The following is a 26,439-nucleotide window of genomic DNA, read 5'->3' on the forward strand; positions in this document are numbered from 1 at the left end:
TTTTTTTTTTTTTTTTTTTTTTTTGTTTTTTTTTTTTTTTTTTTTTTTTTTTTTTTTTTTTTTTTTTTTTTTTTTTTTTTTTTTTAGTAGAGATAAAATTAACTTCTCTTGTGTTAATCACCAAATTGAGCCCCGGTTTAATATCTGATCTTAAAATCAAAATTTTATTTTCCAGTGTTTGCACTAAAAGGAATAGTATGTATTTAGAAGACATCAGGATCAAATTCTCCACAAGATAAAAGGTTTCTCTTAAGCTAACGGTGCACTAAAGCACTGACGGCATAAAAACAAATGCTTGTTTGGTCTTGTTCCGAAACTGAAGTCTTGCCCTCTGGCCAAGAACCAAATGTGCTACCAGATGAGTGATACAGAGACACTGAAGAGCAACATGAGAGAGTGAGACTGCCAAGACTGCACTGTATCACCTTCATATCCAAGGCTTTTGTCTGAATTAAAAAAACTCAAGCACATATACACAAAAAAACCCCAATCCAAAACAAAAACAACTAAAAAAAGTCACAAACAAGTAATCCTTTGTCTGGAAGCTTTTAAACCTATTTGTGACTGTACCACAAGGAGCTTGGTAATTCTCGTGCACCATTACATCTTCCAGCACAAACCAGACATGTCCATTTTATGCTAAAAGTGTTTTCATGAATTTTCCATCAACAGTTAAGTGTCTGTGAGGGATTTTGTTTTCTTTTTGGCTGCAAATAGAAAGTTTTGTTGATTTTAGTTCAGCTTGAATACTGCTGACAGGCAGAATTCAGACTTGTAAATAAAGAGTATTCAGATTACTAAATATCAACAAGAAAAACACCAAGAAATATGTATAAGATAATATTAAGCTGGGAAAGAGATGATCTACCCTAAATAAGAGAAATTGTCATGTACATTAGGATACTTGAAGAGTTACAAAGAAAGAAAGGATGCTTAAATGCAATTACGAGAGAAGGAGGTACACTTATAATATCAATGCAATTTCTGACACTACATAATAAATCAAATCTCAGTTTCAGTGTGGAGTACATATTTTGATATAGTTATCAAAGACAAAGAATTTTTGCATAAGTGGGTTTGGAAAATGAGCAGTTAGCAAAATCATTACATGACAGTAGAATTGCATCTACATTTGAGATTTTGTTGGAGAAAGTTTTTGAAAGAGAAACACCTTGAAAAATTAAGTACCTGCAACCAATATTGCTACATCAGGAAAAAAAAATCTATTGTAGACATGGTATAAATGTAAATATTGCCTTTGTCTATGGACCTGTGTAAGTAGCATCCTCCCACAAGCAGAACACTCCCACAATTAGAATCCAAGGTCAAAACTGCAAAGGCAATGATTCTGGTTTTGACTGTACTGTGCTTTCCCATAGAAACTTCCAAGTTAAAAGTTCATAAAAAACACATCTAGATTCCACAGTCTGTCTAGTAATCTCTATCTCTTGAAAGGAGTATTACTGAAGACAACTAAAAGCTTAGGGATACCCTTTTTCTAAAACTGGCCAAAATTCTCTCTGAAGTTAGTGGATGACCCCTGCCCCCAAAAACTAAGAAGAAGGGAAAAAACAAAACAGGCCAAAACGAGCTATCTAAAATCCTAACATGTTGAGAAAACACTGATGAATATAACAAGAAACAACCTGGAAGGATAAAGAAATATTCTAGACAAATAAATGAGAATTTTTCAACTACCAGTGATATTATTCAAATTTAAAAATTGCTAACATTTGATATTCTTAAATTTGTTTTGGAATTTTAGCATCATTTTTTAATTAAAGGATGTTTGGTGAAACAACGTTGTTTTCTAATCCAGGGACACAACTGACCTGTCTGCAAGCTGTAGGCATCACTTCACTGGTGCACTGTAGCAGTCCTTTGCTGCTGCAAAGCCAGTAAAGGGCTTTATCTTATTTGGGTCTGTGAAAAAGAACCCTGCATTTCATAGTTAAAACTAAAAGTATCGTAATCTAGACTTTGGACAACTTGAGTTTGGAAGACAAGGTTTACTTGCATCAGATAGCCCAGTAGAGTTTTATACAGCTTTATAGAAAAGTTCCTTAAATAAGGTATAAGCCATTTGTAAAGAATATTCCTTCTGAATCTGAATTGTGAAGGAACACTTAGAAGGAAATGACTATATGACTCTATACTTATGTAAGCTGGTAGGTTAGGACTGACTTCACAGGGAAAAGAGATCCAGCTTAAAATTAATGTGTTTCTACAAAATCCAAAACACTCAATGGTATTTGTTTTAAAAAACCTGTGAATGCTTCATTGAAAGAAAGTGTGGCTTTTCAGGGGTGATTTACACCTCCCTCGGTAGCAGATACTGATGGAGTAGGTACAGAAGGTTACTTGCAACTGGCTACTTTCTCTAAATCTGTGCCAAGGTTCTTTCAGATCACATAAACAAGAAAATGTTTCTTTTTTAGCCCATATGCAGCAGGCAGTAGTAACTCTTTACCTTCTGTAGTGATTATTTACTTCTCTCTGCTGCACCCACTTTTACCTAGCCCAGCTGAGAAAATAAATGGGCTTATTTTTCATTCAAGTGCCCACATTTGGGCAATCACTATTCCCCCAAGCCTCCTGTGTAATCATCAAGGCCTGAAAGGATTACTTCCTTGCCTTTGTGTCTAAATGCCGTCTGGAGGAGATGGCAGAAAAATAGGTATCTGACAGGAAAGAGTCATGGACAAGCAGAGCCCAAAAGGAAAATGGAATGTTATAAATGGATGAATGGAACAACATGAGATAAAAAACATGGACCTTGCGTAGCAAAGCAAGGAAATATTAATGGGGGAGGTTTAATGGGGGATCCCTATTGGTGCTGCAACCGTGTCAGCCTCAGGGCATTATGATGGAGCTTTTTTTGCACCCCTCACAGAGCACCCTATTTGGGCAGCAGCAGGTCCACTTCTCCCCTCTCCTCCCCGGCAGCACTAAGGAGTTCATTTGGCACACGAGGCATCGCTCCTAAGGGCAGGCACACACAAAAGTCCTTGGTATCATTAGTGGCGTCACCTTTCCCCAGCGCTGCGGGACTAATTCAGCGCAATACACCTTTCTCTGTCCTCTCCCAGAACTCTCGGATACTCATTTCCCGATGGGGCCCTGCGGGAGCCGGGGCAGCGAGAGCTGCTCCCCACGGTGGTAAAATGAGAGATCGGCTGCAGCTGCCGGTCTCGTCCTGCCCTGCCCTGCTCGAGGCATCCCGGGATAACGCCAGTCGCGCAGTGGCCCGAGAGAGGAGAGAGGAGGGGGCGTTTTGCCGCCCAAGACGCCGCAGCCTGTGGGAAGGCTCCCTCCGGGTACCGCTGTCTCTCTCTCAGAATAGGAGGAGGAGGAGGAGGAGGAGGGTTTTCTTTTTTCCATTCCCCCCACCCCCTCCCTCTTTTCCAGCCAGTAAAGAGTGTGTCTGCCCCTTTGAACCTCCGGTACAGCGCCTGCGGCTGCACACACACACACCCAGACACACACACCGCCGGCTATAAATAAGTTAAGAGCCGGCCAGAGGGCGAGCAGTGCGCGTCTCCCGGCGGGACAGGAGGCTGGGACAGCCCCACCGAGCCTCCCCAGCGGCTCAGCCTGGCCCACGGGAGCCGGACCCGCGGGTGCCATGGCGTGCGTGGAGCGCTGCTGCCGCTGCTGCGCGGAGGGCAGACGGCACAGCAGCATCCTCTACAGCATCCTACGGAGCCAGGAGCGCCAGGAGCGGGCGGCACCGGCGGGACAGGCTCCCCGCGGCTGCCCCTGCGGGACGAGGAGGCGGGTGGCCCTGCGGAGCCCGCAGGTGGTTTGCAAGGCGGCCTCGGCCGTGCTGGTGAAGACGCTGCGCTTCGTCCAGAACGTGCCCTGCTTCCAGGAGCTGCCTCTGGAGGAGCAGCTGCTGCTGGTCCGCAGCTGCTGGGCTCCCCTGCTGCTGCTGGGGCTGGCGCAGGATCGGGTGCCCGTGGAGACGGTGGAGAGCGCGGAGCCCAGCATGCTGCAGCGCATCCTCACGGCCCGGCGACACGGAGAGCAGCCCCCGCCGCGGGCACCCGCCCCGCCGCCGGGCCGGCAGCACCACGGCCCGCACCTGCCCTCGGCCGGGGAGATCCAGGCCATCAAGGGCTTCCTGGCCAAGTGCTGGAGCCTGGACATCAGCACCAAAGAGTACGCTTACCTCAAGGGGACGGTGCTCTTCAACCCGGGTGAGTGGCCGGGCGGGGACAGCCCGCCGGTATCCCCAGCGAAGCGGGGCTTTTCCTTGGGGGAAAGAGGTGGTGGAGGAGGGGGACGTGAAGCAAGGTTTCACCCTCTGCCCCCGTCTCAGGACCCCGGCTGTCAGACAGGGAGGGGGGCGGAGGCGGCCAGGTCTGGTATCTCGAAGGCTGGCACCTTCCACGGAACAAAGAGAACCCGGCCAGTCTCTAAGGAAAAGTTGGGAGTCAGCAGCGGCTCCCTGTTGCTTTCGGAGCTTCCGCTTTGCGGGAGTGGAGAAAACCCCCACGCTCTCCCGAGGGTCGCGGGTCTGCCTGTGCTGTGCCCGGGAGGTCTGCACTCCCTGGAGAGCAAGAGAAGGCTCAAGGCTTCCAGCAACAAAGTGCAGTTTTGTCTTTGTGTGTAGCACTTACTCGCCAACTCTCTTTGTGGAGACTTCTATAGATCGCACAGATGCTCAACCAAGGGCTTATTATCGTGTGGGTGACTCACCTTAAAGGTAGCTGGCAGGCTGGATCTGGCACTTCCCAAGCGTGGCAGTACCCTGTGAAAGTGGGACAGGGATTTTCCTCTGCTCCCACTGTCAAACTGTTACTGACGGTTAAGTTTGTATAGTGCTACTTTGCATTTATCATACTGCTCATGTAGCTCTGCCTGCCATACAAATAAGAGAGAAAAAGTTACAGTGGTGAAGGTAACATTACACAAGTCAAATTCTGAAGCTGGTTTAATACAAAAAGACAGAAGCATTGCTCTGGTAGGAAAAAATTTTCCTGAAAGGGTGGTCAAGCATTGGACCAGGATGCCTGTGGAGGTGGTTGGATCACTGTTCCTGAAAGTGTTCAAAAAATGTGTAGATGTGGTACTCAGGGACATGGTTTTAGCGGTGGACCTGGCAGTGTTAGGATAGTGTTTGAACTCAATGGTCTTGGAGGTCTTTTCCAGCCTAATGTTTCTATAGTCACAAACAGCATTAATTCTGCAGCCTCTGTCTTTCAGTATCCCTACTGTGGTTCACTGGGAAACTTTCTGTCATGTTGGAATCAGCATTTCTTGCCACCTATAAACTGGAGCAGAAACAGTTCTCAAAGAAGCCTTAAATGGGAAAGTGGAAGGAAACCTTAAATGTGATAAATTTTTGTGGAAGTGAACAACTTAAAAAAGTTGTTTGTATTGTCTAGCCCATTCTAACATTGTTTTGGAGAATGTTCTTCAGTCAAAATTTTTATCAACTAATTTGTTTAACACTTAAGTGAATGTTGACAAACATCATATTTGTCTAGTGAAGAATAATATTAAAGGTCCTGAACACCAACATGATAAGACTTTGTTCTGCCCAATAAAATTTAATATGTTGATTCTTCATACAAAAAGTCCTCTGGCAATTTAATTTGTTTCTTTCCTTGAGTGATAATTACAATCTATGAGATCTTAGTAGTAATTCTGTAAGAATAATGTTGTTTTATAAACAAAACATACGTAAACAACATAATTGATTGTTCCTTTCAGATCTACCTGGACTGCAGTGTACACAATACATTGAAGGACTGCAGAGGGAAGCACAACAAGCTCTGAATGAACATGTCAGACTCATTCACAGAGGTGATGAAGCCAGATTTGCCAAGCTGAATGTTGTTTTATCCTTGTTAAGATCTATTAATGCTGATGCGATGGCTGAATTGTTCTTCAGGCCCATCATTGGAGCAGTGAACATGGATGACATGCTTTTGGAAATGCTTTGTGCAAAATTATAAAGGCATGTAAAATAACGAAAGTAAGTCCAGTGCAAAGGAAGCCCTAGAGCAGAATAGTGTAAAGTATTGTAAATAAACTAACTTATTGTTTTTACATAGATAGTATTTTTGTATTCCATAATAAAATATTATTCAAGATCTGAAATTGATTTTTATTAAGCAGTGCTTTTGGAATAAGATTATGGTCATCAAAACAAGCTTTAAGATTGTGGAGAATGTTCATATCTGAAGTCCAATGGCTATTCTTTTACCACATCTCTGAATACAGAACACACTATATTGTACTTTCAAGGTGAGTAATCCCTGCTTTTTCAAGCAGGGATTTTCAAACTAAAGTCTAGATTTACATTTTAAACATAATTGGCAGTCAGAAAGGGGGAATGAACAAGCCATTTACTTTGCATATTTCAATGATATTAGAATAAGACACTATAGCAACCATTCTGCTCACAGTTCAAATAATGGCTCTATCAAAGACTTACTGTCAGTGAACTATTTCTATTGACTTTAACAGAGTTGAAGTCCATGAAGATTCAATACTCACCTAGGGTTTTCTTTGATAGGGGGAAGATACATTAGGAATATTTTGAGGCTTAATGAACCTTAAAGTAGCTTCCTCAGCTCTAATATGTGCAGTAAAATATTCTATTCAACACACACTGTGATTCAGGAGAATAAAACAACTTTGCTCCTGAAAACAACAAACGAACAAAAATGCCTCTAAAAATATCCGAACAGCAAATGCTCATTAGAATCAGGAGAATGAGTAGGGTGGACTCTGCACTTCTTTTTGCTTTTCATGGGGGCAACTGCTAGCTGGGATTTCCATAGTCAGACTCTTTGGACTTCTTATTCCTATGGAAAAATAAAACCATTATGTGGAAACATGGTGTAACACTGGTACACCCATAACAATTTGTCTGCTGGCATGAAGATGTCTTAATTAAGCATTGAGCTTAACACTTTTTTTGTTGTTGTTTTTCTTGTGTTGGACTTGCTCCTTTCTCCTGAAGAAGTTGTGATTTTTCTGGAAAAAAAAAATCCTATTTTAAAAAATAAAATCAGAAAGGGAAAATCAGTGATTTAAGGGGAGTTTGTTTCATGGTTTTCCTTTCTTTGCATGCAACTTTCTAGCCTTTTCCCCAGGAAATATTGGTAAATAATGAAGACTGAAGTATGACGGTGTTCCCAAGGTAAACAATATCAGTAACTCTGCGTTGTTCACACATATGTTTACCACTAGTAACAGGTGTCTTTTAAAACATAATTTATAAAGTTGAAGCAGTAACTCTCCTCAATAGGGTGTGTGCAGGGGAAAGGAACAAGTATGAAGAGCTTTCTTTTGCTGCCACCTTGCGCGAAGCTTAATCACAGCTGCTACGCTAAAGTAAGGATCAGGGGGACTCCTGTTGGCTTGTACCTTCCTGGATAAAACTTATGGGAATCAGAAATGGATAGAGGGGGACCCAGATATTCCTACAGGTTCAAGTTCATCCATAAATTTTATCACTGAGATTTGTATTGCTGCGGCAATAAGACCTCATGGACTAGGACACCATCACTGAGCAAGCAAAACAGAGCAAGAAACACAGCTCCCATCCTGAAAAGCTATGGTGTCCATAAATACACACTGCTCTGGTGCTCACATAACTGCATGGGATTGTGTGCCATGAGGAGCTCCCAAAACATTCAAAAGAAGAAAAAATATATAAGTAAAGTGAACTTCACTACCAGAGCAGACTTCACACCAGCTCACACCATAACAGAGCAGACTTAGTCTTTAAGTTGATCCTTTTATGTGGGTACACACATGCATATCCACACTTATAATAAATAAAAACATCTACATATAGATAATATTTATGTAAATAGAATAGGTAGAAGTGTTCTGTGAGCTTACAACAGCTTTAGAGCTTACCTGATGTCTCTGTAACATAAATATATGTCTACGTTTCCCTCTTTTTCTGCAAACAGCATATGAGCTTACAATAGTTAGCTTTCAAGGATGCCTGGAAAAGAGCCCCGTTTCCACAAGAGCACAAAGCGCGACGATAAGCATTTCAATAGTGATTGGCAGATGATGAATCTTGAGTAAGGACTAAAAAAACTCCAACAGCCTCAGATTAAAACATCATAATCGCCACTGAGCATGTATTAATATGCACACTAGTGTTCAGACTCTTCTGCTAAGTGGCAGAAGAGACTTGTTTGCAGTCCCCCTTAACAATTAAATGTACGAGCTGAACCTTGGTCACAGGCCAGCATTTTCAGCTGAACAGTCACCTTGAGACAGTTTGGGTCTATTGGGCCACTAAATACAAACGTTTGGATGACTCAGGGGGACCTGCTTACATCTCCAGGTTTGATCTCTGAACAAATTCTGTATTCTGATCAATTTTCTGAAGTTGTCATGAAAAATGTGCACAATTAATTTACCTTGAACTATACTCTATCATATCTCTCTTGGACCAGCAATACTGTTTTTCTTCCAGCTGCTGTCTATTCTAATGGAAGCATCGGGGAACAGTAAGTAGAGGATCTGAATGGGAAAACAAATTTATCAAGGCTTTTTGCAGAGAAATGGCAAAAAAAAAAATAAAAAGAAGAGTCTCTTCATAGGTCAGAGGAAGAGGAATGACAAAGCAAGACATTAAAAAGAGACTTGTAGGAGAAATCAAGCTGAAGACTTGGGAAAACTTTGCAAGAATGGGAGAGAAACTGAGTGGGGGTCTGATTCCACTGTGGGGGCAGTGTGCCAGGAGCTGAGTAGAAACAGTTGGATAGAGATTGCACCTCACAAAACAAGTCAGATACTGAGCAAAAAGGTCCCTTTAGGAGGATTTTCTGTCAAGTCCAGAAAATTTGCAGAGCAAGGAAGAACCAACCCCAGAAGATGACACAGGGGAGGACACAGACATCCTCACTAACCTGCTGGAAGAGGTGGCCTGTTCTCTCCTCCACTCTTCTGCTGCTGAAGAAGGGGCCATACTGGCAGTTGTGCAGGCATGAAGAGCAGCTGCTCAGCCCTTTACCAGCAGATAAATGCTACTTGCAGGATTAAGTAAAACTACTCACTTGCCCCAGACCTTTGACCCTGAGTGCTCTGCAGCACATTTTTGTGCCGGGCAGGAGGAGTACTGAGCTAGGTCCTTTTCTGCCCCACCTCTGTCCTGTGCAGGGTGGGTAAACTCTGACTCAGCCTAAATGGCCACGGCCACTCCTGTAACACAAGAGGTGATCTTTCTGGATATCCCAGGCAGCAGGGGTAGGACAACCTGCTGGAGGTCTGAGGGAAGCAGGGCAGAAGGGAAAGCCAGGCATAGGAGATGGATACTTCCATGGTCACGTCGCCTTTACTAGAAGGAGCTTCAGGTAGTGAGACCACTATTTGTTGGCTGTCTGGGAGTCCTGAGGAGGGAAAGTCCTGCCTCCAGCCCTGTGTGCTGCCAAGCAGTCTGAGCTGTGCTGTGAGTGCTGGGCTGTCAGAGGCAGCACAACATTTCTCCTCAAGCTCTTAAATGTACCAGTAAAGACAGCTCTTTAGTTCAGTACTGACATGACTTCAGAGGATTTTTTTTGCATTTTCTCTGTTTGCTTTCTACCCCTGTCATTCTGGGCCTGATACTCTGCAGGAGCATCCTTTTTTTACAACCCTCCGGTGTGTTAGAGACATTTTAACCAAGAGCAGCCTCCCAAGAAATCTAGCCCTAAAGTCCCCACAGTGACTGCCTCAGATAGATGCAGTGCTGTACAAAAAGTCATTCCCACCACCTCAGCGTAGATGTCCACTGCTCTGGGTCAGATCTGTGACACCACTAGCCCAGACACCAGCTTCTCATCGCAAAGCACCACGTGGCAGAAGGTGCTGCTGCATGATATCCTTTTCTCTGAAGCTATCTGAGATGGGATAATTTAGAAACCAATTTGCATTTTCAGTTAATGCTTATGAGTACTTCTATTAGGTAAGAAAAAGCACAGCATTTATTTATAATCTTACTTTTCTGAGTTTAATATATAACCTTACCTTTGATAGTCTTTCTAGTAGTTTTCTTTAAACTTTGCAGCATTTTGCTATTGTGGGTAGACTGTGAATGTTGTTAATGCCTGATAAGTAGTAACTTTCCTACCAAAGGTGTGATTTCTGCAACTTAAATTTTCTTGTTTTGAATTAACCTCACATACTGGCTTTGTGATACTGTCAATCATTTTCATCTCTTTTCAAAGACAGAACTTATTCCTCCAGTGGACCTTCTGGGCTTTGCAATATGTGGCAAAAAATAAAATTAAGTAAAGTAAAATAAAATAAATGACAAAAAAATCCAGTTGGTGATCTGGTTTTCTATCACTGAAAAAACATCCTGAACAGTGTAAGCAAATATTATATCAAGACATTTTGAAATTTTGAGATCTGCACACTCATACTGTCTCAGGACTCATAATATTTATTTTAAATTATATTTTAAACCTGAAAGGCACACAAGATTCAATAGCTGAAACAACCAGAGAGTGGCATTGGCAAAGGAACTTGTACATAAATGTCCTTAAATCAAAAAGCACCGTGAGATCACAGGGTTATAACTTGTTATCTCTATGCAAATCCATGAATCATTCACATCGCTGATATAAATTGTGTTGCTGATATAAATCAATAGTCATTTCATTGCTCATGACGGTAATGAAATTGGCCTAGATTCCTTTACATATTCACAAGGTGCTGAGATGTAGGTAAATAACCACACAGGTGTTATACAAGCACACATGATACACAGACACATTTTCTTCTGTGCATGTTTATGTTATTTACTTATTTTATATCAGGGAAATTACACAATTCCAGGCTCAAAAAAAAAGCTTGTTCTTTTATTGTATATACTCATTCACTATTTTGTCACACAGGATGAATTTCACCATGTTTAAACTGAGCTGCCTGAAAATTTGACACCCAGTCTGGTGGGGGCATCGAGGCTCTGGAGAGGCACAAAGACACCCAGGTGCTATTTGATCCCAACATCCCTATTTTAGCGTGGCATCATTGATTTGTACTTCGCAGAATAAGCCTAGATTCAAGTTATACACTGAACTGTTAATCACTACCATTTGGTAAAGTGAAACTTTGGAGTCACTCTCACTTCATACACATACACAGTAAAATATAGCAGGAAAACACATATCCTCTTCTTCTAGTGGGGCTGCCTTAATAGAAATAACAAAAAAGTCAGCAAAACCTGCAAAAGTAGAAAAGAGGTATTTAGAAAATAAACTTTTTTCATGTAACTGCATTCATGCTAGGAGCAGGCCTTCTGCTACACATCTTACCTACACAACTAATATCTGCCATCTTTAAATAAGAACTATAGAAAGAAAATTATACCATTTCTCAAAGAAAATGAGAATCCATTTTTTTTTTTTTTTTGTCTCTGTTGTCTCAGATCTTACTTTCATCTTTGAAACTGAAATGAGCAGTTAGGATTGAGTGACCAAATGACCAAAATAATCAGTACTGGAATGAGTTTTTATTATATGTTTGCTTGTTTATTTGCTTTTTTTTCTTTCCTTTGTCACACCTTATTTTTACCAGGTCAGGAAGACAATGGAATAGATATGATTCTTGCCTTCGAAAAGTTATAACTTATCAGGCAGCAATCATCTATTGTGCTATCTTTAGGTTAGATATTAGGAAGAAATTCTTTACAGAGAGGGTAGTCAAGCACTGGAATGGGCTGCCCAGGGAGGTGGTGGATTCTCCGTCCCTGGAGGCTTCTAAAATGAGACTGGATGTGGCACCGAGTGCCATAGTCTAGTAACTGTGGTGGTGTTGGATCAAGGGTTGGACTTGATGATCTCAGAGGTCCTTTCCAACCCATCTGATTCTATGATTCTATGATACTCCTTGTCAAGGACTCTGGTGTTCTGATGAACCAGAGCTGGAGGAGACCTTTAAGGAGAACTTCTGAAGCTGAAAAGCATTGTTGCATTTCTAAGGACTGGAATGACTAGGTGGAAACAATCAACAGACTCTCAAATAACGTAAAGAGACCAAAATCCTATTGCAGGTGGGGTCTGAGCTGATCTGAGGACATTAGCTGTTCCCAAACAAGATGAAATACTGAGGAAAAAAAATTAAAACTTTCAATGTGTAAGTTAATTCTATCTAATTTCCAGACAAGCTAAACTGTGCAGGAGTTAAGGGATGTAAAAATAATGCCTGAGTGGGCTCTGATAAAGAAGTCCCAAAACTCTAGAAGTTATCACATTTAAACTGATTTGCAACAGCTTCTTTCTATCATTTATGTGATTTTGAGCTGTGAACAGAAAACTTTCACCAACACTTGCTATGGATAAATTATCACAGCCCAATTAACATCCAGTAACTTTAAATTAGGTTGATCCATCATACAGCTGAACTCCAAGACACTTAATGGGAATCAGTTAGAACTAGTTATTCTATCTAGAAATTCTGCTCAGAAACAACTTAGACTTAAGGAGGCCAGCTCAATTAGAAGTGTGCCCTCCTGTGACCAGATTCACACCCTGGCTACAGCCCAGCTCTGCTCTGGGCTGAAACCACAGTGTGGGTGCCAGCAGTTTGCTTTCCCAGTTTTCTTCCTCCCTACCTCACAGTGCTTTGGTTTTCATAGGAAGTACATCAGATATGTGGGCAGAAAGGAAGTTGTGACTCCTTCCAGTTAGGCTGTTGATCCAGACAACCACACACACTGCAGCCTGCCCTGCTTACTTGAATCGTGGAAGTTGCAGATGACTCCTTCTCTCAGCACTGGACAGTTCATGTTTCTGTCGTCCATGTCTTTCAATTCTTGTCACTACCTTGCATGCTGGGACAAACATTTGAAAGTATTTTCTAACCTTATTTATAGGAAAAACTTAGAGCCCTTGTAAGTATAAAGCAGTTACTGATAGCATGAAGCAGGCATTGCTTACGCAGTTTTGCCTTGTTCCCAAAAAGTCAAATGTATTTCCTTAACATAAATCCTAGAAGGGTAATTCAGCAAAGAACTTCTTTTTCCATCAGTTATTTTATTACAGAACAGTAAGGGTGACAGGAAAAAATTATGAAGAGAAGCAGTAAAGCTGAAACAGGTTATAAATTATACTGGGAGTATGTTCTGTTCTTCTAAACAGTCATATGGCTGGAAGGGATTTTGTGTGATCATCTAATCCATTCTCCTGTCCTGACAAGATGGATTACACACCATGTCATACCTGACAAGAGCTTATCTAACCTATCTTTAAAAGTTTTAGTGATGGGGTCTCTAAGACACCCATTCAGTCTATTTTTGTGTCACTACCCTTAAAATTCTAAAGTTGTCCAGACATCCAAACCGACTCTTCAGTACCATGACAAAATTTCCCTTTTTCCCAATTTATTTCCCAACCACATGGATAAACTTTGTGGTAGAAGGCCCTTGCATATTTGAAATCTATTAATCTTAAATTCTGTGGAAAGCTGCTTGCAAGGATTCTTTCAACCACCCACATTCCCTAGACCTCTCCCCTATACACCCATTTGGTCAACATCTTTCCTGAACTGCAACTCCCAGATTTTTCTATTGGAATAGAAAAAACCCCACAACTTATGAACTATAGTTGTCTATGATCCATTTATATTTTCTTTTTTTTTTTTTTTTAAAAAAAAACCACAGTGAATCCTTTATAGACATTTTTATACATTTTTTCTTTTATATCACTCTAGAGCTTTCTGATAGTCAATAACCACAGTTAAAACATATTTTCAGCTTCAGTTCTAAACATTCTACAGAGATACAAATTGTAACCTAATAAATCAGAACACTTCTCCAACCTCATTGTTGTAATATTTGATGTTAAATGCAGACATATTTGAAATATCTCTTGGATATTATTTCTTTTTTCAAGGTGCTCTTGACACTTGTGAAATTTAAAAATAAGACTGGTTTAAACACTTAGAAATTCCCTAGGGGACTGTTTCAAACTGTTGTTGTGGGTGCATGAACTCGGGGGATGGGTAGTTTTCAGTGCCTAATTGCCCTAATTCTGTGAAGTGCAGTTCATTTCAGCATCAGCATATGTCATTGTCTCAATGACCATTATTATGTTTTCTTGAGATAAACAAGTTCCACCTTATAGTGGATTTTAATTTAGTTATTTAAACTGTCTTAAACAACCAAAAAGAAAGAAAAGAGGAAAAGCAGCAGAGTGCTTGTGTAACATAGCAGTTCTGCTGGAATTAGTATGCAGAGAATATGAAAGGAAAACTGCTAATCTTGTTTGCAACATGCCCAGAGAAGAGTAGTTTACATCAAAAGTTAAACACTATCATTATCGCAGATCTTTTACTTCTCAAATAACACAGGCTTTTATAAATCAGAAATTTTGCTAGAGAAGAGGAAGAATGAAATAAAATAAAAAGAAAGCAGAAAGATTAAAGGAGCATATGATGGCTGCTATAGAGCCTGGCAAAATCTGCAACACAGCAGGTCTTTCTGTGTCTGCTGTGCCATATTCTGTCAAAAGCAGCTCCCAAATGTGGTGAAGGAAATGTTAACATTTCTAATCTTGGAAACATTCAGTGGTGCCATCTCAGTTTCATCAAAAGCCTGTAATAAAATACATCCAGAACACTTTCTCCCATGAAAGCTTAGTGAAACACAGATGTTGCTGCTCCATATTTTCCCAGAGACCCTCATCGACTCCTTTCACAGAGAGTCTGGGCTTCCCATAACCCCATCATTGCCTCTAACAGCAGCCTGCCATTTCCATCAACATTTTGCTCTGCAGAATTGCTGTTATCGTGCAACACTGTGCTTTTCTGCACATTAAACTGGTTAGAACTGAGGCAGTAGAAACGTATCATTGCTATTGCTGGGGAAGAAAGCAGATGCTGTTCATATGCGTACTAAGAATAAGAAGAAAAAAACCCAACCGAAGCCTGTTTCAAAATTTCCTTATAGAAATGTGAAAAAAGCACAGCCCAAAAGGCAAGGAAATTTGGCTAATCAATATTCACCTCAAGCCTGTGAAAGAATAAGGGGGACACATGCTGACATTATCAAAAGCTTTCTTTCTTGCTCATGTACTTTTCAATAAAGGCTTATTTTCTCTCTCCCTCTTGAGACTGGAATAGCCAATTAAGGTTTTTTAAACATCTATGGATTTTTTTTCAGTAATCTGCCGAGTGAATATAAATCATCTGTGTCTTACAGTGCTGCTTCATGAAAGTCAGCAATTTTAGCTGTTTTGTTCTATGACATCCTTCAGTTTTCCTTAAAACATGATTTTTTTAGTATCTATTGAAGTATTATTTTTTCCTTAGTTTAAATAGTTTTCTCTCTCAAAATATTTTGCATATGAATATTGGTATGATTCCTGTTGAACACTTTCCAGTACTATCATAGGCACATGCATTCTCATAAGTTTTGTGTATCTGAGCAAGTGCTCATTACTGTTCTTAGGTATTAATTTAGAAGAGCAATCACTTCTTACATATAGAATTCTGACAGTTAGACATACAAGCAATCTTTTTAACTTGAAAAGCCTTCTTCCATTTGTAACTCAGCTGTCTGACATTTCATAATCTAACACTTAAATGGCAGGGTGTATTAAGATATATTGCTGTATATGAGTAATTTTAATGGGGAATTTTAAATCTGCACATTATGTTTGCCACAGCTGATTGGGAATCTCATGGCTATCAGGGTGACCAGTGGACTCTCAGGGTAGGCACTACTTCTGACAAGTGAAATAAGTCTGTTCTGTCAAAGGAAAGAACTGCATTCAGGAAGCTAAATAGCAGACCTACTCAGACTGGTTAAAAACTGGTGTTCATTCTATTGGAGGAATTTGGAATTGGAAATTCCAAATATATCATGATAAAGTACATCTTGCTGGATCTGACTGCTTGAGGAAGGCAGGGCTGCTGCCACTCTGTCTTCCGAGGTCCAGCTGATAATGAGGATGAAAAATTATTCCTAACAGGCTCAGAGCACATGCATGCACCTCATCTATACACATCCAGAGAGATGGCTGGCAGTACAGGTCATGGACAGGCACCCAGGGCATTCCCAAAGCACAGGCATCACCAGTGTCCGCGTCCTGCTCCCCTCTCTGGCTGGGTAGGACAGTAGACCATTGGTGTGAGTACCTGTGTACACACACAGGGTGGACCCATCCAGCAGCTAGGCTGGCTCAGTCTCCCAGGTAAGGGCACCTGGACATATGAGCTCCCAAGGCTGCAGCTCCCACTCCAGCTGCTGGTACCACAGATTCCCAGACAGGTAGGCAGGCAGAAACACACATAGAAGGTAAAGAGCCCCTTCCTTCAAAGCAGTTGAAGGTGAATTTTAATGAGTAGACAGGCAGACTGTGACAATCAAGTGCGAGACAAGGTCAGACAACTGCACTAATCAGACCTTGCTTATGTGTTAATGGACCCTTTTGTTCCCTGTGTCTCCATTTCATAGAATGGAGAATTTCCTCCCCAAATCATAGAATCGTAAAATAGATTGGGTTGGAAAAGACCTCCAAGATCATCAAGTCCAACCCCTGATCCAACTCCAATTACTATATCATGGCACTAATGGTCACATCAAATCTTTTTAGAAACCTCCAGGGATGGTGAATCCACCACCTCTCTGGGTAGGCCGTTCCAATGCCTGATTACTCTCTCTGTAAAGAATTTTTTCCTAACATCTAACCTAAACCTCCCCTGGCAGAGCTTGAGCCCATGTCCCCTTGTCCTACTGTTGGTTGCCTTCCTTTTTCTCATCTTTGATTCCTCCCTTAAACATCCCATAGTAAATCCTGTGCAATTCTAAAATGTTCTTCCCCTGCATCCCATGATGTGTCCCACCCATAGACAGCAACCACCTCTAATCCCAAAGATGACTCAGAGAGTTGCTCCCAATGACTCCTGTTGATGGGTTTCTTGGGGCAGCCCTGGGAAAGGCCCAGACAGGAGGCCCTTCCTTCCTTTTGAGTCTTCAGCTGAGGTTCACCCCTACCTAATGTTGTATCCCTATGTTCCTCTGGGCTGATGGCTGCATTGGCTGGGCAGGCTATTACTTGGGGTCTCTAAAGTCTCTGAGCACCTTTGTGAGAGTGCAGGTGAGCTTTTATCAGATAACCTACCACATTCGTCTTGCAACTTCAGGGACCAAAAATCAAATAAGACTGAAAAAATCTCTCAGCGGTAAGAGAATAAAAGATATATAAAAGCCCCTTCTAAGCCCTTGTCTTCTGAGAAAAATTTGATACTGCAAGTGCTTTTGTTTTAGTGATATATGATAACTATGGCCATTCTATCACAGACATAATTTGCTTGTTAGTCTGCTTTGTCTCCCATCTTTCAAAATGCACTTACATCACTTCAAAAAGATTTTTTTCTGTTTCTTTGATGAAGTTCAGCATGATAACATCTCTTGACTGAATTTTGGTAGATCATAGATAGTTTCATCCTGTCTACATTTGTTAGTTTTGGGCGTGGGTTACTGAGGAGATGTGATGATGGTGTGTCAATGGGTGACAAGGCAGCTTTTGATTCCTAAGCACTTCATAAAAGTAATATTCCTCCATGTAACTTTACAGTGTCATTCTTACTTTCTCCATTATACTATGTCCAACACATTTTACCTGTAAACAACGCAAATCAGAAAAAATTTCACCAATCCACTGTGTAATTACAAAACAATGCCATTAAATTCAGGCTAAGACGATGCTTGGTATACATTCATGATTTTTCTACCGGCTGGAGAAGTAACTTGAGCAGAACTTGGCCCATGCCATGACTGACATTTCACACAGCCGTGGTGCCACTTCACCCACCCGCCATCGCCAGTGGTATTTCAGCATAGCTTATGAGCATCAAACTCACTTTTCAGCTTCCTTGCACAGTTCTGGTGTGAGGGAATTCAGTAAAAACCTCCTTCATGTTTGAAGAGCTTAACAGAGTTTCCCAAGTGGCAAATGTGTTAGAAATGGATCTGAGACACCCCCACCCTGGATTGCAAAGTAGTGCTAAAACCAATGGGAAAGAAATGTTGTCAAGTACCTGAAAAAAAAAAAAAAAAGCCCTTTTCTACTCCGTCCCAGAGCATTCCATAGGAGTTCTTGCTCAACATTGTGTCCAGTGGGTGAGCAAATGCTTCACAGAGTAGTAAACTGTAAGTCATATTATATTTACCTACATAACTTGCTGAAAGAGTTCCCAGCTGCAGTGCAGCTTGAACTTGTAACTGAAGTCCTCTAGCACAACTGAAGCAGTGCTTTGAGACATAAAGCTTGTCTCAAACTGCAAAATCAAGAACGATTTGAAGAGATTATAGAGATTATACTATCAAAGTATCAGTCATCAAGTAAAAGAGTTTCTCAACAGATATGTATAAAAGGGAATTTTTGCAGTTGGTTGTGACTAGTACCCAGAACAAGATCCCCTTTCCTTCAATACAGGTAGCCTCAACCTAATTCTTTGCAAAATGCAGTCAGAGCTGTTTTATATTGACAGCAGTTCTAACTTTGCACCTTTTGAAAATGAAATGGGAAGAAGCAGACAAAATGTAATGGAATTGCTTAAGCTGGAAGCTAGACATAAGTAGTGGAGAACATATAATAGGATTTTCAACTGATAAGGAACTTGATCCTAACTCTTACCTTCAAAGGAAATACCTCTAACAAGCTGGCATTTTCTACCATGGTGAAAGGCAGGGATGTAAGGAGCAGACCCGAGGGAAGCATACTGCCTAGTGAGTTACCAACACCTACACACTGCAGCATTTCGATTTTTTTTGGAGCTTCTCACCCAGATACTATCCAGCCCCATCTGTGCTCAGCTTGAGAGCTCTGCTGTAGCCAGAGCTCAAAGCTGCAGGCCAAATTGGAGATGCATGAACTGATCAAAATTTCCTCTAATCCTACCTCAAGAATAAGTGACTGAAATGAATTCCATCAACTCTATACATTTGCAGCACTGCCCCTGGCACATTCAAGCTGGGCTTATTGCCATAATGATTTCCGAAATATACTGCACTATAAATGCATGAGTTCTTCACAGCAGAGCATTACAATCAAAATTCCTACACATCTACACCTGCTATTATTTAAATCGCTCACTGCAACTCCATTGAACGTGGCACTTTATTACAATGGATGCTCAGCAAGAAAATCAAATAGAAGAGGACAAAGGGATAAAATCGCAGGAAAATGAGAGCACGTAATCATAGAAAAAATATATAACACTTTGACAACTCCACTTTTATCCTCACAATATTAAATCATTCTCTTCTAATCAGTAAGGGAGAATCTGAATGACTAAGAAGGCTAAATGAAAGTTTGCAATTCTGAAATAGACACTAACGGGTGAAAAACATCAAGGCTGTTTAAAACGTATGATCCAGCCTCCCAGCAAATTCAGCATAACTAGGATTTCATTCCAGCTACTAAAAGTGTCCAAAAGGAATTCCAAACAAGTTTAATACAATTTTTTTTACTCATAACTTGGAGCACTATGTAAATCATACCCTACCTCTAGAGAGGGAGAATATATTCAAAAATATGATGTATATCAACTGTATTTTTTCAGAACTACACAGTAAAATGTCTCTGTGAACCCATTCACCAATCCAGCTGCATGAAGTCTTCTGCATCTATAGGTAGCACAGGCTTGCAGCTCAGTTTATGCCTTTCATTTTTTCCCTAATATTTGAGCCCTAGTGGCTTTCTTTCTTTAGATGGAGCTTCTCAGTCAGAAGAGCTAAATCCTCTGGGATTGTGCTGTTCTATCAATATTAAAAGCTTCAGGAATTGTGTGCATTCAATAGTAATTTTATTCAAAATGAAATCTATTAATTTTTTTGATAGTCAAGCATCCTTCTCAAAGTGACTGAAATGAGATCCATTTTTTTCAAGTTGCTTGTCTAGATTTGCCTTTAACTTTACATTTGAACTTGAACAAAACGAAGTAGGAAGATGTAGGTTTGGTTGACAGACATCATTCTTCACCTCCCCCCTTCAATCCTTTGAGGATTATGTAAAAAAATTATGTGTTTGATTTCAGTGTGGAAAAAAGAAAATTGAAATTCTCTGTGAACAGAATTTCTGTATTATGTACATCTTCATCATTAAACTTTTGAATAAACAATATTTGGACACATTCAGAAAATATTTTCCATTGGATACTCTCTCCTGGCTAATAACTCTTTGATTAGCCAGTATGTACCTTACCTTGGCCTCTCTTGGGCATTCTCGTCTTGGAAGAGACTCCTCAAAGTCCCACAGTAAAAGGAATGATTTAGTTTAAAAGCTGTGGTGATAAGGTTTCCACTGGCATAATAATACTAAAATAATAATAATTACCTTTATACTGTCTCTTTGAAGTCTATTTGACTACATTATTTTCTATTTACCTACCCAGTTGTTTTCTAAATACAAATAAATTTTAGTGAAATCTGAACTCTCTAAATATCTAATTTCAGTGCTCTTCTTATTTTGACGGAGNTAACATCTCTACTCAGGGTCCCGTGACAAGAAGCATACAATTGGACACCGGCTACCATCTAGTTGAAAACATTCATTACAAATTCCTTTATAATTGGACATTAATAGATAACCAAGTAATAGTTTACTTTAACGGACTCCACCTTCTTCTTGGACCACGTTTTTCTTTGTTCTTGAGGAGACACCCGCAGCCATCTTGGGACTTATAACTTATAGTACTTATAAAAACATGCAAAGGTTTATAAAAGTCCATAAAAGCACTACACACAATATAAATTGCTCAGACATTCACTATTTTCTTCCCACATTCTTACACCAAGTAGCAGAGAAGTTCATGACTATGTAATAATCTGTTCTATTCTATGTAATATGTTCTATTCTATGTAATAATCCTTTTCTATTTTCTCTGCCCTTGTTTATGAATCCATCCATGTTCTCAGATATAAAATAGGAACATATTCTTCCCTGATATTTTTGTCACCATTACATTGCTATGCCATTTTTGTTACTGACTATTCTTGAAGACTCAAGGGTCAGAATCATTTTGTGCCTGTGCTATAATTCTAAGGCTCAAAAGATTAAAGCTCAAGATTTTGTATATTAAAAAAACTCAATTTGTTCCCATCTAGATACAAATTGCAAACAGCAGAACATGTCAGACTCCTTCTCAATTACTAAATATAAACTCTTTCTATTCCAGATACAAACTGTTCTATATCTTAGCCCTTTCCAACTCTTTCTCTAGAGGCAATCTGTATGGTTTTGTTATTCACAGATTGAATTGCAGGCATTTATGTCTCGATAATGTTCAAGTAATCAACTTGAAAACTGAAATATGTCTCAGCTTCAGTATCAGTCTCGCTCCAGGAGCTGAAGTTATGCTGAAGTTATATTAGAAAAAAAAAAAAAAAAGAAAAGAAAAAAAAAAGTGGCAAGTTGCTCTGTTGTCTTTGTGTTCAGTAAAATCTTTGCTATATTTATTTCTCCTCAGCTGTGTACTTGTGAGTGGATCCAATTTTTGACATCCGAATTGCTTAAACTTTGCCATGAAAAGAAGTGATATTATTACTTGAACAAATATACTTTGTGACTTGGCAATAAAAACGGGCTGTAGCTGAAATCTACAAACTGCTGAATGTCATTTGAAATATGCATGTAAACTTTATGGATCAGCCTATCAACTCCTTTTTGTCATTTGATGCATATTAATTTTATGCACTACTGCTTCGGCCTCTATTTCATTAGAATGTTTACTGCTGTTTAAAGTATATTACTTCACAACAAAAAAAAAAGATTTTACACATATTCTTTTCCCCCTCAGCATTGTAACCTGTGTAAAATTTATTTACTTCAAAATTAAATACAAGAAGATAATGACTACAGTGTTGTAACTTTTGTGATTATGCAAGTATATTGTTTCCTTTTCTTTGAAGTTCTTTAAAATTAATTTAAAAATCAATGATAGAAAAAATCCAGGACCTCTTTCTTAATTTATGTGCTGAATATTATTTTTTAAAGATGGGTGGCGACAGTAAAGTTGGAACCCACATAATTTTCTTGAGTCAGGGAACACATAGACATAAATATTTCACTGAGAGCTCCTGGATTTTTTAGGCCTAAAAGAGGATTAAATTATATATATGGAATTCATATATATATAGACATACCCTACCCAATCTAAGTCCACCCCCAATCTATCCTCAGACTAGTTTAAAATATCTGCAGTTCTTGAAGTGATATTTCCAGAAATAAGTAATTTTGCTTCACACCCAAAAAGTCTCTTATTTCCCTCAATATGGTGCTGGATGTGCGGTCCTATTTTCAAAAAAAGACTTTATCTAAGTGCCCCTGTGCCTTCACTCAGCATAAGAGTGCTCATCCTTAGCAGCAACATTTGGATTGGGAGCTTACCTTTGAAAGGGAATTTTCCAGTCACTCCCATTTACTTTGGCTCACACTGTGGAAAGGTCTTGAAGGGCAGGAGATGGATTCCCTTCAGATGAAACTAAGCAGGGAGGTGAGCTCAGGTGCTTGCAGATAACCAGTTCAAGGGACTAGACTAGAGTCAGTTCAGTGTAAAGTATCTTTAAGGTCTATTGACCCTGCTATGTCACAGCTTCTGCCACAAGCAGCTTTTGCTGCAGCTCTGGAGCCTTGATTCTTTCCTGACACTGGTGGAAAAAACCAAATAGAACCAAGCCTGCTGATAATGGCTTAGGTTAATGCTTTACTAAATCTATTGCAGAAAAGCCAACATTTCATATAATTGATGGTCATAGAGATTATTTCCCTTTCTCAGCTCTGATTTTGAGGCTATACCAAGGAAAAGGAGAATGAAAGTTCCTTTGATATTTGCAGTTCCCATTTTATGGGAAAGCGAAGACATCTTTGCCCCTCTCTTTTCCTATTGCCTTCTCAAAGAGCATGCATTAAACACTCCTTGTAGTTGATGTCAATAATCCCCAAAAACATTATGGTCCATCTGGCTTTGTAAACAGGCTGGGCCAGAGCATTTGGAAATTTTCTCCTTTATTATTAGTATAATTTGTTACCTCTTTAACATGATGAATAGGAGCTGACAATTCCAAGTGACAAACCTACATGTCCATAGGGAAACATAATTACAGTTTACATAATAAGATGACATCTACATTTACATGATTTCCATAAGAAATTAAAAGAGAGAACTATCAGCTACAGAAAGGTATGTAATCTGGAAACCTGGGGAAAGGAGGGAAGGGAATGCATCTGTAATTGAGTACCCCAGGTGTGGATGTGGACCAGGTCAGTCCTACAGGTCACCCCACATTAGCCAGAGTGGACAGGTCACAGTGGTTCCCTTCCCAGAAGATCCACTAAAGGTCACAAAGGCTCCCAGATCAATGGAAAGTGACTTTCCTGTGGCACACCGAGGCTAAAGATTCTAGGAGAAGTAAAAAAAAAAAAAGACAAACCAAAATCCTTTTGAAAACTGTTTTGTTTTGATAGTTGTGCATAAAACCAGCAGTTCCCTTATTGCATCTACCTCTCTTATAATATCAGGCATATTCTTGTAAGTGAAAGAAGATATGCTGCTGCCATCAGAGATACAGAAGGTATGAGGGGCATTTATTAAATAAAATTATTATCCTCAGAGGAAATTTAGGTTATTTTAATGTCAGGGTTCAAACCAATACATGGTTTCTCCTCAAGCAGTGTGATTTCTCACAAGGGAGTTTAATTCTTTTTTTTTTTTTCCAGGCAGTATTTTGTGACTGCTCTTTCCTGTACTTCAGTGGAACACTAAATTTCACAGAAGTGTGCCTTTTCCCTTCCCCTTGAAATATTAGGAAACAGGCATCGTAATATGTTTCAGAAAAATAAGCAAATAAAAGAGCTATTATTTTCTAAAAAGGAATATTAATTTTTAAATATAGTACTTTTCAATTTTGAAATAAAACTTTATTTTTAATTTTTAAAGGAATTTTCTGTTATAAGAAAAAAAAATCTTTTTGAAATATTTATTTTTATTCCAGTAAGATTAATGCAAATGGGAAGCACAAAATACAAAATACATAGCAAATAAAACTGCATACCTGACTTAGGAATATTTTAGTTTTCATTCTGTATCCTACTGTACATTGCCCAAATGAACAAACCTGACATGAAATAGTTCTGCCATGGCTGCTTCAAATACATGAAAATACCTCAAATACAGTTCATTAGATGAGTGTCCTATGGCGTACTGTTTTTTAAGTTATGTGGGAAACATAACTCTGAATTTTCAATCAGTTATTTAAAGCTGAAATACTTAAATTTACTTTTTATGAATACAAATATGTAATGCATTTATGTAAATATAACTATATTAAATTTATATAAATTTATATGCTTGCAGATATTCACATTGTTATTATACTCTTGCACTAAATTTTTATTCTGGACACAGTTTGGACTGCAATATTGTATAAATAGTAACTGGCAGGAATAGTAAAATAGCTGAGCTTGCAGCCCAGACCACATGCTACTGCACTGTGATGGGAAGGTCTGGCCCCTCGCAAGAGCATTGCTGTGGCACATCTCCTGCACTTCTTTTAATTGCTGAGGATATGCCAGGTCTTGTCCTCTCACTCCTGTTAAGGTCTGAGAACCTTATTTTAGCTGCACTGTAAATTTGGCTTTGTTTTCCTACTGGAGCATCATGTATATTTTACCTCTGTGAAACAGTAATGCAGGATGATACCACTTAGACACTTGACTCTACAAGCAAAACACAATTTACCTCTTGCTTTGGCAACCTGAAGCCATGCAACTTGTACACCCACATCTGAAATTTTGATTCATGTCTTGCTCTGAACAAAGGAGCTACCTTTTACAGCCAGCTGGGTCTCACAAAAACGTAGAAATGGGCTCACTGTATACAGGTGTTTGCTGTTTTAAGTTTATCCGAGGGGTAGAATCACACAGCTTTATAACACCTTTTACTACATAGTTCTGGTAAGGATCTGTCAAATGGCATCTGCCTGCAGACCAGCTGCTGAGGAGCAGCACGCTTTAAGTGTGTGTTCAAGGGTTAGAGAGAAGGTTGAAGATGCCTTTTAAATCTCTGCCTAAATTGTCTGAGGGCTCATTCTTGTTGGGGCATCCATTTATTACCAATATCAAAGCCTCCCTGCATATGAGACTCTGTGCTCTCAAGTCCCAAATCTAAATCCCACTGTCGTGCCCTCTTGCTGGTTTTCAGACACTAATATACTACCTTTAAGACACTAATTTTCTTGTAAGCTATCTGTAACCTACTGAGAAAGTACAATGATCTTTGCTGCACTTGTAATAAAGAAAATAAAAATGCATTAAGAAGGTGGCAGGGGAGAGAACAGATCACTGCTTTTGGGAAGCACAATTAAACAGTCTTTCTTCTGCTGTGCTTTCTTGTGCCAGATGTGAAATGTGAAACTGGTAAAAACCAGGTTTTGTACCTTAGGCAGTGCTTTGAAAGAGTCAATACAGAGTCAAGGCAGAGCAGGTGAAAGAGTCACTGGGACCCTGCTAAAATACTGGAACAGGGGTCAAGAAGTGGGAGAATTGCAATATCAACTTTTGACTTGAAGGCCCTGTGAGAACAACTTTGAGATAAACAAAGAAACAAAAAAATATACCCAGAAACATGAAATTTACTGGGGACTGATAAGAAATGCTCATTAGTATATGCTAATGGTAATTTCTCAGATACATCATAGCAACAGCAGCAGCAGTACAGGGTATTGTTAAATAAATTGTTTATCCATTTCTCATCTCATCTGTTCATCTTCCTTGATGTTTTTAGATGGCTTACTGCAGAAGTAAATAAGAATTCTGTATGCTCAGAAGGATAAAAAACATCTCTTTGAATTCCCAATCTTAAGAATGTTTTTTAGTATACACAATAATATTCAGGTGCTATTATTTGTCAAGCATCAGTAAAAGATTTGACTCCTCACAGGCAACTCTGTAGATTTTATGCTCATTACTGGCTTTAATCTATTTTGTAAGGTAGACAGGACAACTTTTGCTTTGTATTAGCTTCCTAAATCCTCAGTATTTTTTTTCCATTTCATTAATTATTCTCATATTTTTTTACAGACTTTCTAAGGGACAGTTATTGCAAAATATTACAAGTTATTTTATTGTCTTATATTATTGTCTTCCTTAACATTTTTTTAGGGTAGTTGAATATTTTTATTGCTTTACCTCAAAACCCTCTGGTAAGGTCTCCTTCCCCTGAGATGGTAGCATTTCATATCTAATTTCTAAGTCTAAAATTTTTATTAAAAAAAATCTGAATTTGCACATACAGGGAAAATTTTCAGAACTTACTAAGTGGGCATTTCAGAACACTGTCAAATGTCAAAAATTAATAGAAACTTAAAAACAGTTTTATCTTTAGAAGGAAAGGAATCAACCCAACCTACACAGCAATCACCCTGCTGGCTGCTAAATTTACAAGAAACCAATGGGAAAAGCACTTCGGAAA

At 39.5% G+C, this 26,439-nt stretch overlaps 1 protein-coding gene across 1 annotated transcript; it reads left to right on the forward strand.

The window, feature by feature from the left end:
• The first annotated feature begins 3,356 nt into the window (after positions 1 to 3,356).
• NR0B1 (nuclear receptor subfamily 0 group B member 1) lies at positions 3,357 to 7,038 on the forward strand. The gene is made up of 2 exons (XM_027890089.1): positions 3,357 to 4,199; positions 5,719 to 7,038. Exons 1-2 carry the CDS (start codon positions 3,626 to 3,628, stop codon positions 5,961 to 5,963), a joined length of 819 nt encoding a protein of 272 aa, XP_027745890.1. The 5' UTR covers positions 3,357 to 3,625; the 3' UTR covers positions 5,964 to 7,038.
• The last annotated feature ends 19,401 nt before the right edge of the window (positions 7,039 to 26,439 follow it).

This window comes from Empidonax traillii, unplaced genomic scaffold, assembly GCF_003031625.1.
Source record: "Empidonax traillii isolate 1590-97213 ecotype Southwest subspecies unplaced genomic scaffold, ASM303162v1 scaffold1:size7828297, whole genome shotgun sequence".
In the NCBI taxonomy this organism is placed as follows: domain Eukaryota; kingdom Metazoa; phylum Chordata; class Aves; order Passeriformes; family Tyrannidae; genus Empidonax; species Empidonax traillii.